General features: G+C 36.7%; 2 protein-coding genes across 10 annotated transcripts; one reads left to right on the forward strand and one right to left on the reverse strand.

The window, feature by feature from the left end:
* Positions 1-526: 526 nt before the first annotated feature.
* Positions 527-5,678, forward strand: LOC147545290 (putative E3 ubiquitin-protein ligase ARI2). 3 transcript variants are annotated; one of them, XM_086637355.1, is made up of 7 exons: positions 527-1,154; positions 1,669-1,701; positions 1,777-2,056; positions 2,800-3,280; positions 4,234-4,782; positions 4,864-5,033; positions 5,199-5,678. In XM_086637355.1, exons 1-7 carry the CDS (start codon positions 1,023-1,025, stop codon positions 5,342-5,344), a joined length of 1,791 nt encoding a protein of 596 aa, XP_086493481.1. In that variant the 5' UTR covers positions 527-1,022; the 3' UTR covers positions 5,345-5,678. The 3 variants fall into 3 exon arrangements, with proteins under 3 accessions (XP_086493481.1, XP_086493482.1, XP_086493483.1); XM_086637356.1 differs by having other exon boundaries at positions 602-1,154; positions 5,152-5,678; XM_086637357.1 differs by having other exon boundaries at positions 733-1,378; positions 1,424-1,701.
* A 425-nt stretch (positions 5,679-6,103) lies between these two features.
* SUVR5 (histone-lysine N-methyltransferase SUVR5) lies at positions 6,104-16,058 on the reverse strand. 7 transcript variants are annotated; one of them, XM_086637348.1, is made up of 12 exons: positions 15,075-16,058; positions 12,790-13,319; positions 12,045-12,347; positions 11,830-11,940; positions 11,483-11,593; positions 8,019-10,772; positions 7,536-7,697; positions 7,308-7,424; positions 7,137-7,240; positions 6,914-7,051; positions 6,730-6,817; positions 6,104-6,615 (listed from the first exon to the last, which is right to left on the reverse strand). In XM_086637348.1, the coding sequence occupies exons 2-12, from the start codon at positions 13,243-13,245 to the stop codon at positions 6,508-6,510; spliced, it is 4,452 nt and encodes a 1,483-aa protein (XP_086493474.1). In that variant the 5' UTR covers positions 13,246-13,319; positions 15,075-16,058; the 3' UTR covers positions 6,104-6,507. The 7 variants fall into 7 exon arrangements, with proteins under 7 accessions (XP_086493474.1, XP_086493478.1, XP_086493477.1 ...); XM_086637352.1 differs by having other exon boundaries at positions 12,790-13,313; positions 15,075-15,584; XM_086637351.1 differs by having other exon boundaries at positions 14,929-15,147.
* Positions 16,059-17,827: the final 1,769 nt, after the last annotated feature.

The raw sequence follows: 17,827 nt of genomic DNA on the forward strand, positions 1-17,827 counted from the left end.
CCAACAAATATTACATTATTTATGTCTGTAATAAACTAATAATCCAAGTTCGATTATGAATTTCACCTCCTCTAAGAATCAAACCTGGGATCACTAGGTCAAACAAGTGTTGACGTGGAACTGAGATTGTTGGAGGGGCTAATTTATATGTATTTATCTATTATATAAAACAGAAGGGAAAACGATGACTGGGACAAACATCATTTTTTAATAAAGGATATTGTCTAGAAGCCCTTTTCAAAATTTAAAATATAGTCCTTCTTAGAGTTAAATAATCAATTTGAAGAAAAAATATAACTATGTCCTTAGAAAAAAATAACTAATTTAAGAAGAAAAAGAAACAAAATATATTTCGAGGGGTAAAAAAGAAACTAATACCAAAAAAATTAGGGTATCCAAAATATAACGACATTAAATATAGAAAGTCAGGTGTAAATTAGGGTTAGAATTTCGTCACATTTGTGTTCGTGCCCCTGGGACACGAGATATACCCTAGTCTAGACAATATCTTTTATTAAAAAAGTCAGGTGTATCTAGAATATAACAATAATAGATATGAAAAATCAGGTGACATGATTAGTTATAGAAGCACTACATTGAAATTATGTCAAATTTGATTGTTACAATTATTCGTGCGATATACCCTACCAGTAATAAAGGGTCAGAAAAGTGAAGTAAGAGAGGGTATTCGGTTCGGATTTTAAAAATCGATCCGAAACCCATTTGATCTCCGACTTGGTAAAGCGTGATTCAGTAACGCTTTCAGCAAATTTCGGACTTCTCTCTCTCTAGTCTCTAGTTTCTCCCCTACAAAGTTTTCGTCGGGAGAAAACTCTATCTCTCTCTCTCTACATATATTTGCTACTGCTTCGTCTTCAAGCGCTCCCTCTCTCTCTCTCTATTCGCCTAGTCGGGAAATCAAATAGACGGTGGAAGACTATCGTATTATTGAAATTTGATCGCCGGGATCGACCTTACTGTCAATCTTCCCGGTGATCTTGTTTATCGGTTGATCAATCATAATGGAAGATTTCATGTACAGCGACGATGACCTTTCATGTTCTGATCGTGATTCTCTTGATGAACTAGAGAACGTAGAAGATGATGTTCAATTCTCGACTTCGACTGAGTGTTCCTCGTCTTCGTCTAGTAAGGTCAGAATAAAAAAATATTATTTTTTTATGAGGGTTATGTTCCTAATTTTGTTTTGAAACTTTTGCCTATCTTTTTTTTTTTAGGGTTTTTGGATTCACTGTTTTCGTTACCACAGAAAAGGGTAAAATAGAAGAAAAAAAATGTGATTTCTTTCCTATGAGATCCAGATAAAATCATTATCTTGTTGTTTAATTTTGTAATTTTTTTGCGAGCTTCAATTTACGTTTCAGTGATTGATGGTTGAATTCTACTGGTTATTTTGTTGGAGAATGTTTTGAGTGATAGAATTTTAGGTTTTTCCGCTCAGCCAAAAAGCATTCAATTTTACTCAGTTATAACATTGCTGTTAACAAATCTTACAATGGTTGATTAAAGGAATTGTGCTTGAATTTACTGTCTAATTGAAATATTTGGTTTGACAAGCTCATTGTTGTATAAGAATGTCTATCTGGGTTTGTGGGTCATTGAATCGTTTTATGATATATCTTCTAACAATTTGATCATACTATATAGGTGATAACGAGAGAATCCCTTTTGGCAGCTCAGGTAAAGGCATTCTTCTTGCTTGTTATCATAATTAGATTGTATATGTTAATTATATATTGTTGTTTATGTTTGTAGAAAGAAGATTTGCATCGGGTGATTGATTTGCTTGGACTAAGTGAACAACATGCAAGAACTTTGCTTATTCACTACCGATGGGATGTTGAGAAATTATTTGCGGTGCTTGTTGAGAAAGGAAAAGACCAATTATTTGGCGAAGCAGGGGTGACTTTGCTTGAACGCAAGGCTAATGTAACTCCACCACCATCATCCAAGGTGACATGCGATATCTGCATGGACGACATTGCTGCTAGCAAAGTTACTTCGATGGACTGTGGTCACTGCTTTTGCAACAATTGTAAGTAGTCTCTGCTATTTCCTTGTAGCCCCTGCAAACTTAGTGAATTATGTAAAATAGGTTTTTTCCCCTGTTGCATTATTTTTAGGGTACTCTTGTTGAATTTGATTTGAGGCATAGGGTAGCACTTTTTCTGTTTTAACAAAGCCTCTCGCTATCCATTTGTTTCATATTCATTTGAATTAAGAACCATGTGCTCTCTTCTATTTGAGTATCTAATCGTAGAGACAATCCTGAAACTGCACTGCAATATGTGGTAAACTGGTTTATGTGATCTGGTTAATTCCTTATTTGTCTAAAAATAATACCAGCAAACAAATCCATATTACTGATTCCTTGTGAAGTAGTGTCGGCATTTTTCCCTTATCCCATTTTACACAAAATTTCATGAGTGGAAAAGGTAAAGCACTTATGTTTTCCGTGTCTAGGAATCAATTCCTTGTGTATCTTGATGGGCGAACTACAGTACCTGCCCACTTTTATACTTAATAGAACACTGTTTGTGGACTGGAGCCTGCAGAAGTGTCGGTCCCTTTTATATTTAGTCACTTTCTTATTAGGACTCTCTTTTCATACTTCTTAGTGTTCGATTTGGCGATAAGTAACTTGTATTCTGAAAAATATAACAATGTGAGGATTGATCTGTATCCTTTCTCTTTTGTGCCATATACTTCAAAATTCGAAATTTGATTATCGAATTAAATGGAGATTAATTTGTACGAAACTCTCTTGTGACTTGTTAGGTTGGACGGAGCATTTTATTGTAAAAATCAATGAAGGACAAAGCAGGCGCATTAGGTGCATGGCACACAAGTGTAACGCCATATGTGATGAAGCTGTTGTCCGCAGCCTAGTGAGTTCAAGAGATGCAGACTTGGCTGAGCGCTTTGAACGTTTTCTTTTAGAGTCATATATTGAAGATAATAAAAGGGTCAAATGGTGCCCTAGTGTTCCTCATTGTGGAAATGCAATAAGGATAGGGGATGATGAATTTTGTGAGGTGGAATGTGCTTGTGGACTACAATTTTGCTTCAGTTGCTCATCAGAAGCACACTCCCCTTGCTCGTGCTCGATGTGGGAGCTTTGGATCAAGAAGTGCCGAGATGAATCAGAGACGGTTAATTGGATTACAGTGAACACAAAGTCTTGCCCGAAGTGTCACAAGTCTGTTGAAAAGAATGGTGGCTGCAACCTCGTCAGTTGTATCTGTGGACAACCATTCTGGTAAGATTTCTTCCAATTCCTTGTCCTCTATTGTGGAAGTTTAAGCATGCTTCTTGTGGTGGGAAATACCCTACAGCTAGTTAGGTTTTTCATTTTAAATATCTCCTAAAATAATAAAACCATTCTTAATCCTATAATCATATGTCAGTTAGGATGAAGTTAGATTGTTATGCATGAACCTCTAATGCCGACATTGCAAAAGCACGTCTGGAGCATTAAATCATTATCAAATGTACACATATTAGGAGATTATAGTAAATAGTACAATGATTATGCTGGAAATGTATCTCAACTAACCGATCAGTAGTGATCACATCTCAAGTTCTCAACTTAGTCTGATGTTTGAACCTCTACATCTACAACAAGAAGACATTGCAATAGCATCTATTTAACTATGTCTTAATTATGTAGTTATGCAAATAACTTGGAGTAAAACTCGAAAATGATCAACTTTCTTTTTCCTCGTAACTAAATGTTTCACGGGTCATGTTAGCATTCTATCTAAGATAGTCCATTCTAATACTAAAATTGGAAATATTTTTGCATGGAGGATGTTTGCTTTGATAAGGTGTAAACCTTGTTAAAGTATTAAAAAAACGACTTTGCAAACCCTAAAACTTCTTGGTTCTATTTATTGCTTCCATTAGCATAATAAGAATAATATTAAAATTAGATGAACATGTAGAAAACAAGCAAAAATCAACAGCTCAGCAGTGAAGCAAGTAGAAACAGTCAATGAGTGTATAATTTGGTTTTGGCAGCAATGAAGTGACAAAGTTGTTGAGAGAAACCTCGACGCTTGAACCTCCACTGCCTTTGCCATCGTTGACTTAAGCATAACAGTGTCATATATCGCATCTTATCTCGCCTTCATCTTGGAAATTTGCTTAACGAAACTCAATATTGTCCTTAATTGATGCTTAAGATTTAATTTTGTGTCTTCATCTCTGCAGTTGGTTGTGTGGTGGTCCTACTGGTCGAGACCACACATGGACAAGTATCAGTGGTCACAGTTGTGGCCGTTACAAAGAAGATGGACGAGAGAAAGCTGAACGTGCAAAACGTGATCTGGACCGCTACATGCATTATCACAATCGTTACAAAGCTCACACAGATTCTTTAAAGCTTGAAACAGAGCTCAAAGTCACAATAGAAACAAAGATTTCAATTTTGGAAAGCAAAGAGATTGCATTGAAAGATTTTAGCTGGTTAACTAATGGCCTTTCTAGACTCTTTCGGTCAAGGCGAGTACTCTCATATTCCTACCCATTTGCATTTTACATGTTCGGAGATGACCTCTTTAAAGATGAAATGACCATACAAGAGAGGGAGATAAAACAACATCTATTCGAGGATCAACAGCAGCAACTTGAGGCAAATGTAGAAAAGCTCTCTAAGTTTATAGAGGAGCCATTTGATCAATATTCTGAGGATGAAGTCACAGTTGTGAGGATGGAGGTCCTCAATCTTTCAGTAATTACAGATAGACTTTGTAAGAAAATGTAAGTTTTCTTGTTTGAAAAACTTCGCTTTAGTCTAGCATTAAGGTTTACGCATACTTATGCGCGTCAATTGATTTACAGGTATGAGTGCATTGAGAATGATTTATTGGGTTCACTTCAACTAGCTACCCATAATATTGCACCATACAAATCAAAGGGTGTGGAAAGAGCTTCCGAACTTCCTGTCTGGAGCACTAAATGCAATGACTCTGATAGTAATATTCAATCCAGTTCAAGCATAAGCGCGATTGGTATTTATTTTTCCCTTCCTACTATCAAATTCTGAATTCATTTTACTTCATACTATTCGTTGTTTCTCCGTAATTCTTTATCTCAATTTTTAGTTTCTCTGAAATAAATTTGAAGTAGAGCCAACCAGTCTTATGAAAGCTACTGACAGAGATTACTATATATAGGAGGATTGGTGGAAGTCGGTAGTTCTTCATCTTGCTCCCCAAATTTTGATAACCGATGCCCTTCTCGGAAGCGTGCTAAGAAGGAAGCATTTGCAGATCCCCTGTTTGACCTCAACTTGCCCGCAGAGGTGATTGAGAAAAGCTGATTCAATCAAGATAGCAACTTCATCTAAGCAATAATACTCATGAAGTGTATAGCTCTAACATAAGAGCGACACTATTGATCAAAAAGATTTAGAAAATGGATTTTCTGATGTGTTGCTCGCTCTTGGTTCTAATTGATCTTGCTATTAGAAATTTCTTTTTTGTTTTAGTTCAGATTCATATTTTGTACATGCCTTTATATTGGGATTATGAGCGTATAGTTATGTATATTCCCCATGGGTTAAATAACGGTAGTCTGATGCGAAATACTTGGTACTATCTATCGATGAGGTTGAAACTTAAACTTTGAAAGCTTAATGAACTTTTGATTGAACTCGTCTTATTATCTGTCCATCAAGTATTTTTGAATTAGGATAGCACGGCAAATCCTAAAATAAACTTTATTCAGAAGAAAATGGACTTCAAGGTTTTGATGAAAATGTTTCAAGTTCCCATGACTGTTACACTACATTCTGTGACATGAAGCAACCATCCCCATAAGAGAAGGAAAGAAACCATTTACTCGCGTTCCTGGATACCGATGTTATTTTCGATGACAGTTTTACTTGCGTTCCTTGATACCGATGACATTTTTATGACTTCTTATGAACGGATTCAGGAAGGACATTCACTTCCGTCTCAATTATGAAGGTCATTAAAAGAACAGATTCCACACCAGGATCAAGGTCATGAAAAGAATAGATTCCACACCAATATCAATTTGTTCGCGCAAATAGGAAGAATCCTCTAACACATGGTTCTACATCAACCCAGTTATATTAACCATTATGTGATTTGAAAGATGCATTCCATGTTTTGAACAAAAAAAAAGAAACTATAGATCAAGATGCTGACTAATGGGAAATTTTTCATCTCTGATTCTTCAAAGCTGTATACCTAACCAAAGAAAACAAAAAAAAAAACAGAGAAGAAAATGGAAAATCAATTCCTAAAAGCATGCATAATTTACAGCTGAGGAGATAGAACCAAAATCCAATTGATCATGAGAGAGACCCAGATTCGAGGAACTTCCAGAGAGGTAGCAGTAGACGGGAAGAAACTGGACATGTTGGGGTCAGAGTTCTTTAGTTGCAACGGCTTTCAGAACGCATTTGGATGGTGAGGGATAGAGATGATCTGTAGTCATGATACTGTTTGAGTAGTTTCAGTACACACGACCACGGCAGTTTGGAGCACCACAATAGCAAGGTTGTCCTCCTTCAGGTCGTAGCTCATGGCGATAATCAAATGTCACTTCCTCACCTTCCGCAATCTGCATAATTCATATACAAATTTCGCTTCATATTACGAGAGAGACAGACGATAAAAAAAAAATGCATAACCAAGACAACTAAACGTACGATGAGGAATTGAATGGAGTACTTACATCGCGACTCGCGTATAGACCAATATGTGCAAGTTGACAATCCATACTCTCCAATAGAACTTGGTAAATCACAAGGTTTGGTGAGCAACTATCACAAAAACAAAAATTAGATAGTAATTTAAAAGCTTAGAAGAAAACGAATATTAGGAAGTGGGATGGACATATCTATGTCACAACTGCTTACCTGTGGTTAACGAACCGTGAAACATTTCCATATTTTGTCGCATCTATCACGTAGGAAACTGTTTCTTCAATTAGATCACCCATATTATTACTGTGAGCGTCAATGCGATACAAATAACTGCAGCCTTCATTGTTATACCTGAAATTACGGAACAATCGATCTTGAATATTGGAATAACTACTGAGAGAACTAAGGAGAACAAACTATGAGAAGTTGCACTTACCTCTTGACCCTTTGGTTTGCCTCCTGATCAGTCAATACCTCCCCAATGTACTCGCACACAAATGTCCCACGTGGAATTGGTTCACCAGCCCTAACTGCCCAACCCTGTGAAAGACGGGTATAAATTTTATCCAAATTCTTATAACATCACTAGTCATTCTGAGAATGTTACCTTGTTCGATGTTTTAAAGATTCCTAGTTTTACTTTGATCCCATTTTGCAAAACTCTATTTGGGCAACTTTTGTCACAGTGGCACATAGAGTTGCACTCGTATACTAGGTAATTCTCCTGTATAGTTCAGTAACAGAAGAAAATTTCATACCTTCTATATCAAATGAAGTTCAATAATACGGACAATTGTGTTTTTAATATACTAGTAAGTTGATATAGCATTATTACCTTTAAGATAATTAGACCCTTTTCATCATATGGAAATCTGCCATGCATTGGCTTACCATAAATATCTATTGCATCTTCATAGTCATTGTCAAAGAGGTATACATGATCACATGCTTCAGGGCTACATGTTGAGTTTGGGCAAGCACAGCCCAACTGACAACTCTGCACAGATTTTTAAAAAAAATCAAAAGATTCGATATGCTGATAGAACTCCTAAATACCAACACATGTAACAAGATCGAGACTAAGCAATTTACTCGCACAGAAATACTAGCCAAATTTTTGCTTTATTGCACGGCCTAGTCTACCAATAAAACCCAAGAAGGAAGCACCGAACTTATTTTACCAATTAAACTTTTATGAAACAAAAAACGCTGGTGCTTTTGCAACGATAGATACAATACTTTTTTCAAATAAATTTAAACTAATGCGTGAAGATAAATGATTGAAGGCATAAAGGAAAGAGTTGATGGGAATAGCTACCTTAGAATCAAGTCCGAGTGATGGATCTAGTAACCTCTCTGTGATATAGGTGAAGCTCTCCCAGGGTGAAGGACAAGCAATTATTTTGCTACTAGACCCTCCATATATGGTGCCACTAATGGAATCTAGAAGATTCTCATCCACTACACAGGTTACTTGAACGGATTCTCGTCCATGGCTTACATCTTCAAATAAGAGAACAGGCATGGGTTTTAATTTTATATGTCGTGACTCGAGTATACAATGCGATTCGTCCATCTCCCACTCCTCGGTATCCGTTGGATAGGCCTTATTGGCTGATTTGAGTTCTACAAAATCACCTGGAAGAGGCATCAAGGGAGAAAATTTATGTGAGTTTGTCTCAGATTTACATCCTTTAGGACAGATATACCCTTCTTGATGCCACTCCACTTGAATATTGAGCTCACTACAGAGCTTTGCTGCCTTCAGATACAAACGTTCTGGCAGTGTTCCATACTTCACTTCCAGAGCAGCTTGGAGACCTATCTTGCAGCAAGTGCATCGAGCAACAGAAAGAATGTCAGAGTTACTTGGACGAAGTTCTGTTTTCTGAATTTCAGAAAACAATATTTTTGCAATTGATGAACACTGAGACTCCACTAATCTACCGAGACCTTCTTCCTCTGTTTGAGACTGACCCCTTAACCCCTCTGTGCCTATCGAACTTGATGCTTGAAAACGCTTTTTTATGCTTAAATTAGCTCTATCTCTAATCCTAGAAGAAGCTGTTCCAATACCTTTTGTTATACTAAAATTGATGGGTTTGGCTGGCTTTAATTTGTTTAAAAGAGGGGCTGCATTTTTAACAGAATCATTGTTGACTGTATCTGGACCCATATGAGCAGCTTGATGGTGGCGCCCAAGATCGGGTAAAAGATCAAACTGCAACCCACAGAACCTACAAGAGAACCTCTTAGCGGCAATTCCGTTACCCCAGTTAGCATTGTTACCAAGCTCGAACTGCTGAGAAGCTTGACCCGTCAACTTGTTAAGTGCTTGATCATTAGTTTTTAGCTGGAAATCAATGGAGTGAACTGTGGGAACATGTGACCATAACTGTTGTGGACTCATGAAATGTGTACCACAAGGTATGCACTGGAAAAGTATGCATTGTTCAAGGGAGTGTGACCCGTGTTTCTCCCCAACATGGGTCTCAAGAACTTGCTTGTCAGTGAATGGAATCATGCAGATTGCGCACACATACCCTCTGAACATCACTTGTGCTTCCTTTTCATGAATGTCCATCCAGTGGCTACCAAGCAATTCAGCATCTGGAAATTCCTCCATACAAATCTTGCACTTAATAGTCGTGTGAATGTTATTATTGCTATTCTGGTGGAGCACTGGCACAATCGCTGACTGTTCTCCTCCAGATGTCAGAATTAATCCGTCTTGGTTCACATCAAAGCTCCAAAACATATTGAGTTTTTCTCTCTCCCGAGATATCAACCTCATCAGCCATTCTGCAACAGAGATATCTTTAGAAGCTTCAGATAAGATCCACTGGAGTTGGGTCTCTTTAGGAACTGGATTTCGTCGGTGAAGAATAGTTTTAATGAACCCATACAAAAGATGGCATGCTTGATGCAAGTACAGTTTTTCCTTCCTTGAGGTGCAACTCCTCAGAAGATCACTGTAGATTTCTTTTGATATTATCCTACTTTTACCATTCCTGGCACGTTTAAGCCAACTTGGAAGATGCTTTTCGCAGTATAAAGTGTGCAGTTTTGCATGTTCTGGGCACGGATCATTATTGATTTCGTTATACAACCCAATGCAGTGCAGAACTTCACCCTCCATATTAAGGCCTGAATTCATCTGGAGAGGGGTTGAAACATCTCCAAACAAAACTATTTCTTTGCCAGTCGGGGTTTCTGTGGTCTCCATGTGCTTTCTCTTAAGTGTATTTCCTGGTGAATTTGATGATTTTTCTACATCCATCAAATACAAGCTATTTTGTACTCCATGTTTCTTGCAAAAAGGAGATCCGAATCGAGATCTGTGCTTACATTTTGTCCCATGAGTGGTGGTTCCTGCGCAAATAGGAGCATCAATAGGGGGTGTTTGTTCTGAATTTGATGGTTTCCCAACAGAGCGAGAAGTCAAATGCACACAGCAATAGACACTATCTTCATTCGCCCACCTTACACATTGTCTCCCCTTAGCCTCAATAAAAGCCATACATTGACGGTACTTGTTCCCTGGATCAAATGGTTTCTTGAAACTCCCTCCATCACCATGAGCCTCCTCTCCTTGAGAGCTTCGGACTAACCCAGGATTTTCGGATTCTACAACTATTTTGTCCCAAGTGTCGGGAACAGAAACAGGATCCTCAGGTGGTGCAGATTTCCCAACCAATGTTTGGTTGACGCAAGGATCCGGTACTGACATATTACCATTATCAGGCACCTGACTATGAAAAAATCCAGAGTCAATCTCAATGACGTTAGTCTGAGGGTTGACCTCATGTAAACTGCTGGCTTCTTGTGATGCATGCATTTCTGCACGGCGAACTTCAAGTTTGGGTCTCTTCCTGCTAATTTGGTGATCTATGAATGTAGAACTGTCAATATTTGGTGGCTCTACCCGTTTGTCACCAGCTATAGGGTGTGAGAGAGAGAACCACTTCATAACTTCCTGCTTCCAAGTTTTCCACTCAGGGCCCAACTCAGGTTGCATCGGTGCATCCCAGAGTGCTTCGATTTTATTCCACATAACAGAATTTACTAACTCCTGTATCACAGAAGATAGTTACATTAGTAATTGACGATAGGAAAAAAAATAACATAATAGTTTGGACAGCAAATATTCGGGTAATTTATCAAAAATTCACATCCTATATATGCCTTGCGACCTTGGGCATGTGCTACCACAGGGCTAGGTTGTAGTTACTCCACATGAATTCGGGATATAGGGTGTAATATTTCGAAGCTTTAAACATAGCTACAAAGATTAACACCTTTTTTGTCAAAACCATGCAGGCTAATTAGACAGTTTTAAACCGTGTAGGCTAATTAGACAGTTTTAGATATAGCTACATGTATTTCTAAAAATTAGCAGCTTCAGAAACAAAAGAAAGCTTATAAGTTAACAACACAAACATTTGAAAACAGACACTACAAATTACTTTTCTTTTCGGATTCCTCGTATTAGATTTGAGACCGCAAGATATATACTCGGAGCTTCATGGCTTAGGGTAGAAGACAATCCTCTCAGAATGTATACAGTTTCTTTTTGTACCTATGTTAAAATTCTTCGTTGGCCGACTAGGTTGAGAACCTATATTGCTACACTAAATCTCACTATCGAAGGACTCGTGAAGTGTATTAGATTACGCCTTCTGCCCTATAAACCACAGCTTCTTGATGTAGAGATGTTCACGAAAGTTTCCAGCTCAATAGCTGCCGAAACAACAATACTTTAAAAGTAAATTAAGTAAATACCTCCTTCAATGTTTCAACAGATGCAGCACTTTCCGCTTTGTGACAGCGCTGTGTCCAAGAATCAAAAGATGTCTGCAGCCAATTAGGGTCAATGAATTGCTGCAATATCATCTGCATGGAAGACAAAATACCATGAGATACAAGAATCTAGGAACCAAAAACAGAGGAACTGCTGAGGTGGTTGAGAACAGCATGAATATCAGAATGAGTAGCTCACTTCATTCTTCGCACCAAGATATTGAAACTTTACAGTGTTAGATCTGAATATGAAAGGGTAGTAACTAATAAATACAAGATGACCGGCTCTGAGTGTTAAATAAATCAGAGTATCAAGGGAAGAAGCTTACAGTCTGAAGCTTAAGAAGCATCTTTCCAAGATCCGAGTAACCTTTGCAGCGGGATGCCTCCATAGCAAATTCTTTCCAGGCTGAAACCTCACGAGCGCCCTCGATCACAGACTATTCATTTGAGCAGATTCGAATTAAGAATACTTGCAATATAGAAAACCAGAATAAGAAGAACAAAATTATATGAAAATAAATGCAAGCACAAACACCAATACCTCGTTATGGAACTGGTCACTGACATTCACCATGCTAAGAGCAAGCTTTTGGATGATAAAGCGGCGTGGAAGGCTCAAATCTTTGACCTTTGCTACCCCTCTAGCATGGGTTCTGTGTGCAATAGGCTCGGGAAACTCGTGGATTGGACGGACAAGTAAAGTATCCGCCCAAGAATGATTCCTTGTTAGTGGGAAAAATACGACGAAATACTTTTTCCGATCATGGGTTGGTCTTGCTTTTAATGTTGATAAAGGGCAGTCATCCTTTGCACACCGTATGCCTGCCTGCCATTTTCCTCTCCACTACGTTCGAAAAACAAAAAAGAATTGTTAGAAGGCAAGTAGAGTGGGGATAAATGATAGTAACCATGTCTCAGAAACAACTGAAAATATCAGAACAAACAAGACTGATCCACGTTCTCAAGAAGTGCAAAAGACAGAGCAGTTTTTACCACCTGATCTTGTGCAGGAAAAAAAAGATCCCTTGTGAAGTTATGTTATCAGTAATCTGTCCTTTTGGTGTACTTACTATTCAAATATTTGGACAAATCTGTCCATCTGAAAACAAATGAGGCTTATAGACCACAGAAACAACTCGCTACATCGACCACGTCTTTCGAGACAAACATCCGAGTCGATATCAATAGATAAACAATATATTAATATCAAATGATAACGAAAAGAGGAGAGTCGGAACTAAAACAAAGATCACACTCGGGAGTGGAACAAATAACAGAAAGTCTACCTTAACCCACAATGCCATGGTTTCTTCTTGATCTAACCATTTGGCTTCTGGAGGATGAGACCCAACATCTCTGTTGCTACTTGGGAGACCAGCTTCAATCTTCTCCACATTTAAGAGAATTTCTGCAGCCTCAAAGGCTTCATTATTTTGCTTTTCTGCATTATAGCTGCATGGGGACTCCTGCCCTTCATCAGTATGTTCGGGATGTGAATCTTCGACAGACAAACCCTCGAAAGTAGTTTGTTCGTCCACTCTCCCTTGATGTTCTTCAGGTGTGACTTTCTGAGATTGTTCTCCATTTAGTACATTGTTGATGTTGTCGGTAACATCAGTTACTTGGACCTGTTTCCCATGCTCAAAAGTTTCCCCATTGCACATAAAATTTGTCCCTGTACCCTGCTGTGGGCAATTTGACTCTCCAACGTATTGGACATCTGGACACGGCAGGATTTCCATTACTCCACTCTCAAATTTTTAACTTTCATATAAATGAGTATGTTGTCAATGTCCCACTTCCTTCTGAGCTAAAGCTAATCAAGATTCAGATTGACAAATCAATTTCAAGTCTTTATTAGTAAATACTAAAATACATGTCTCCCTTAATTGCTAGTAGAAGGCTCACAACAAGAATGCAAATTTGATATACACCCATAAAACATAAATAATTAAGCAGTAATTACTTATAAATTTCTTTCATCGACAAAACCCAGATCTTACTCCAAGTAAAGGGTGTCGTCATAGATTGTGGATTAAGTCATTAAACCCATCGTTTTAACCCACTGAAGTAAAGAAACCACAATAATAAATCAATACGTATTGCAAATGCAAGCAATGCGCACACTGAATACGTTATATGAGATATTTTACGCTGCAACTTCAACCTTTTTTTCTCATACAGACATTTATACTCCTAATGCACAAAAGTTGCAACACGACAAGCTTTCAAATATTGTTCCATGACGTAAACTGAACATTAACATGAATTCTCTTTTGTAAAGAAAAATGTAGTATATAAGTAGTCCGTTTTGAGAAACATGCAATCTAAAACCTCATAAGAGTATACAAACTTATACTACATACACGAAACAAAAGTGTCTCCTTATAAACTTGAAATTTGAACAACAAAATGTAATTTATACGAGAAAAAACCTTAGCTTCAAAAGCAACTTTTACCGAAGCATTCCATTCCGAACAAGTATCTATTAAAAAAATTACTAATTTCTAGGCCGTTTAGCTTCTTAAAACTCAAGTTTATCTACACCACTAGATACGAAAATTAGAAGTTAAACCTATGATTACTGTTGATAATTTGAGATATATATGCTACAATTGACCAGACATTTTTCAGCCAAAAGAGAAATAACTTGCATAATTTTTACCTTTAAGATAAGGTATATGTTGAATCAAGTGACAAACTCTGCTAGTTTGCTATTCTATTTATTCCTTCATCATTAAATTTGAAAAACTTTACTGAACTACACAAGGTTTGAATACTAAAAAAATCGATATCGAAGAATACTTTGAAATCAAAAGAATTCCCTCTTTTAACTACCAATCTAACCCAAACCAAACTTCTACATCACTTTTTCAGTGTAGCAAAAAGACCCATCAAAATGTTGATCAAACCCATCTTAGCAACCAAAGAAATCAAGACTTTTTCCCTTCACTCACATCCTTAACCTAAATAAATTGAGATTAAAAAAAAAAATAGTTATTGTGTGAAAAAAGATCAAAACTTTTTTTGGGTTGAAGTAGATCAAAACTTGTGCCCGGCCCCCAAATGCATGACCTAGGTTACAAAATTTCTAAATAAAACAAAACCATGCCAACATTAAACAAAAGATTTACCCACCATTAACACGATTGAGAAACCCTGAAACCTAACATACCCAGATCACAAAAACCCACAAATTATCTAAAACTACTAAAGACATAGGACATAAAGGAGTAGTACCAACAAATATGAAATACCCATTAATCAACAAACAAATATCAACATCTATACACCATGATACGACCTAAAATTAAGCTTTACAAACCAAAACAATTAGTGGGTCCAAAAAGAAAATCTTGATGATAAAAACAATGAAAAATCCCCAAATACTAGTTAAATCATCCAATCAAAACAAGGGTTCTTACCCTTGTTATTTTTTTCTAGGGTTAAGGACATAACACAAAAAAAAAAGTGTGATGGTACCGTGACCTAATAGACATATGGATCAATAGCAGCAAAAAAAGAAGCATAGGGCACACATAATGGGTATGAGATATAAAACGTAATGTACCTCTCTAATGGTAGGTGAAGAAGAAAAAAGATCTGAAAGATCTCTCCTTTTTAATTTTTCATGGTTTTGCTCTAGTAGATAGGTAAATTGGAAATTTTTGGTGCTTTTATCTTCTCTCCCCCCCTATGGCTATGTGTGTGACCTGACCTGACCTCTTTTATTGTTTGGCTTGGCGTATTGGAAATACAAAATAAAGATAGAGAGAGAAAGTGAGAGGAGAGGATGGATGGGTGATGCCTCCTCTAAGTTAGAGAGAGAAATGGCCTATGGAGGAGGATAGTGGTGAGATGTGGTTGGTGATGAATCCGTGGATGATGGTGAAATCAAACCGGCCTTAGCTTTTTAAAAACTAGGTCTGGTCTTCTTTCATTATAATAAAAAAAGGGATTTTTAGGTTTGATTAGGGTTATTAGGTTTTCCAAAGAGTTTTATTTTTATGTAATTTGGAAATGTAAATTCCTTCTTCTTTTGTACCAATTTGCAGAAGATTGGTCACACCCAAAAAAGAACAATTTGTTTTGATGGGTGGACCTATGAGTTAATAGCTCACCTAAAGCCACATTGAAACGTACGAGTAAGATGACTTTTTAAAACCTGTAGAGCTAAAAATCGTAAATTTTTCAAATAACAAGTTAATAAGTGGTAAAAAAGAATTACTGACAGAGTACATAGATGACATGTAATTACACGTGTATTCAAATTGCCTATTTGGAAGTCTGAATTCAAGAAGAGTTCCAACTTCCAACTAGATAAACACCAATAGTAGTTTGATGTTAGATGTGAATATCTTGAAAAAGTAACTATATAACTTGCAGTAGAATTTACTTAAAAATGAATTGAGCAACTTCTATTATGAGAATAATGATGATCTATAAATAACTAAGAAAACTAAATTCTACATCAGTAGTTTAATTTTTGTAGTTCTGGAAATAGATTTGCCCAATTTTATTTGGGATAATCGTGCAAACAATGACGCATACATTCACATTTCTAAGATCTAACAATCTTCGTGTAAAATGCCTACTTCTGAGTTGGTGGGTCATGAAAATTATATAGTTGAGATATCCTTACAAATTTTTGTGGTGGTTGTGCTACTATTAACAAATCTTGTTTCCATGATATCATATAATTCGTAGTTATCTTTGTAATGACACAAAATCTCATTATATGTTTTTTACTAACTCAACAAAATGTTATTCTCATATATGTTGTTATTCTCTTGTTTTTTTTTGTTATTATCTTTTTTCTTCTTAGATATTAATATTTCATTTTAGCTATACTTCAAGAGTTTACACGAGATAAGTGTAACTAGGTACTAGGATGTTAACTCCAATATCATTTTCGTATAAAATTGAGCGAGGGGTCTCATTAACATGTTAAGTAGTGAATTCTTCGCAATTTTAACAAGCAATGGTTGTTCAACAAAAAAAAGCAATGGTTCATATCCTATCACTAATTATGCTAATTATATACTTGCATTTCAATATTTCAAAGTAAATTTTTTTTTTATAAAAAGATAAGATTACTTCTTATTGTATATACCCTTAGAGAACATCTAAGAAAGTAAGAAACCCCTTATAATAAAAAAAAAAAGTTTAGATAAATACAGTTTTCAATATCATGGATTTTTTTATGCACTAAAAGTTTACCAATATCATGGATTAGTACACCTCTTTTTTAAGAATTCCTTACATTGATGGAACAAAATCAGTATAATTGGTGGATCAATTGAAGTAGGCAAGGTCTATGGAACCACCAATCACCTTTCGGCCTTGAAAATCCAGAAGAGTCACGAAGAGGCTTAGGTGGGCCCAGAAAACATCAACCTGACCCTGACTTAACTCTAGGCTTTCTGGGCCAACGAGGGATAGAGCCTAGAATAGGTCTGAACCCATATTGGTCAGGTGAAATTTATAGGCACTACCACTAGTCTCGTATAATATAGGCGCCACTGCGTCGTACATACCCAACCAATCGACGAAAAAGATAAAGAGGAATAAGAGAGAAAAATGAAGGTGAAAATACAAAAATAGAGAAAAGAAAACGTAGCTAGGCTAGCCTAGCGATAGAAGGAAAAAAGACCGAGGAAACACAGGAAAGAGATCCTTGTTTGATGGAAAGTACATATTCCGTGCATTTTTATCGTGAAATCATTGTAGGACTTGGCTTTCTAATAAAACTATTTTCACACAATCGGAAGTTGAAGATATTTGTTAACTTATTCTAGTCATGACCAAAATTTACATAGTGAAGTGGTTGGGATGGAGATGGAAAAACTCGACACGCTTATCTCGTTTACATATATTTCTAGACATTCAGGCAGAATAATCAGGCTCATGAAATTAATAGGTAAGGGAGTCCAACATTGATTTTTGACCTAAAAATGTTTAGACTAGTAATGTGGATTAATTGGGAGATGGAATAAAAGATGCATATCATTGGCATTGACTTGTCCAGATTTCCTTGGAAAGTTCACTTTTCGTTTTTCTCAATTATATCTTGGAATTGGATTTCTCACGCTCGTCTTTTCTCTTGTCGTTTATTGGATTTCCATACGCCAGTTTTCCCACCCGTAAATTCCTCCACTTCTAATTCCTGGATTTTGTTTTACGCATCCCACATACTAACGGACATTCGTTTCCCTCCACTTCTGTTTCACTCCTGTCCTCTATTTCTAGTCCTTTCCACATTTGTCCCCACTCTCAACGTCCCCTGTTTTAGAGTAGAGTTACATTTATCCTATAAGTCCCAAA

Source organism: Eschscholzia californica, unplaced genomic scaffold, assembly GCF_041429995.1.
Source record: "Eschscholzia californica isolate CP2 unplaced genomic scaffold, dmEscCali1.0.p SCAF_4, whole genome shotgun sequence".
In the NCBI taxonomy this organism is placed as follows: Eukaryota; Viridiplantae; Streptophyta; class Magnoliopsida; order Ranunculales; family Papaveraceae; genus Eschscholzia; species Eschscholzia californica.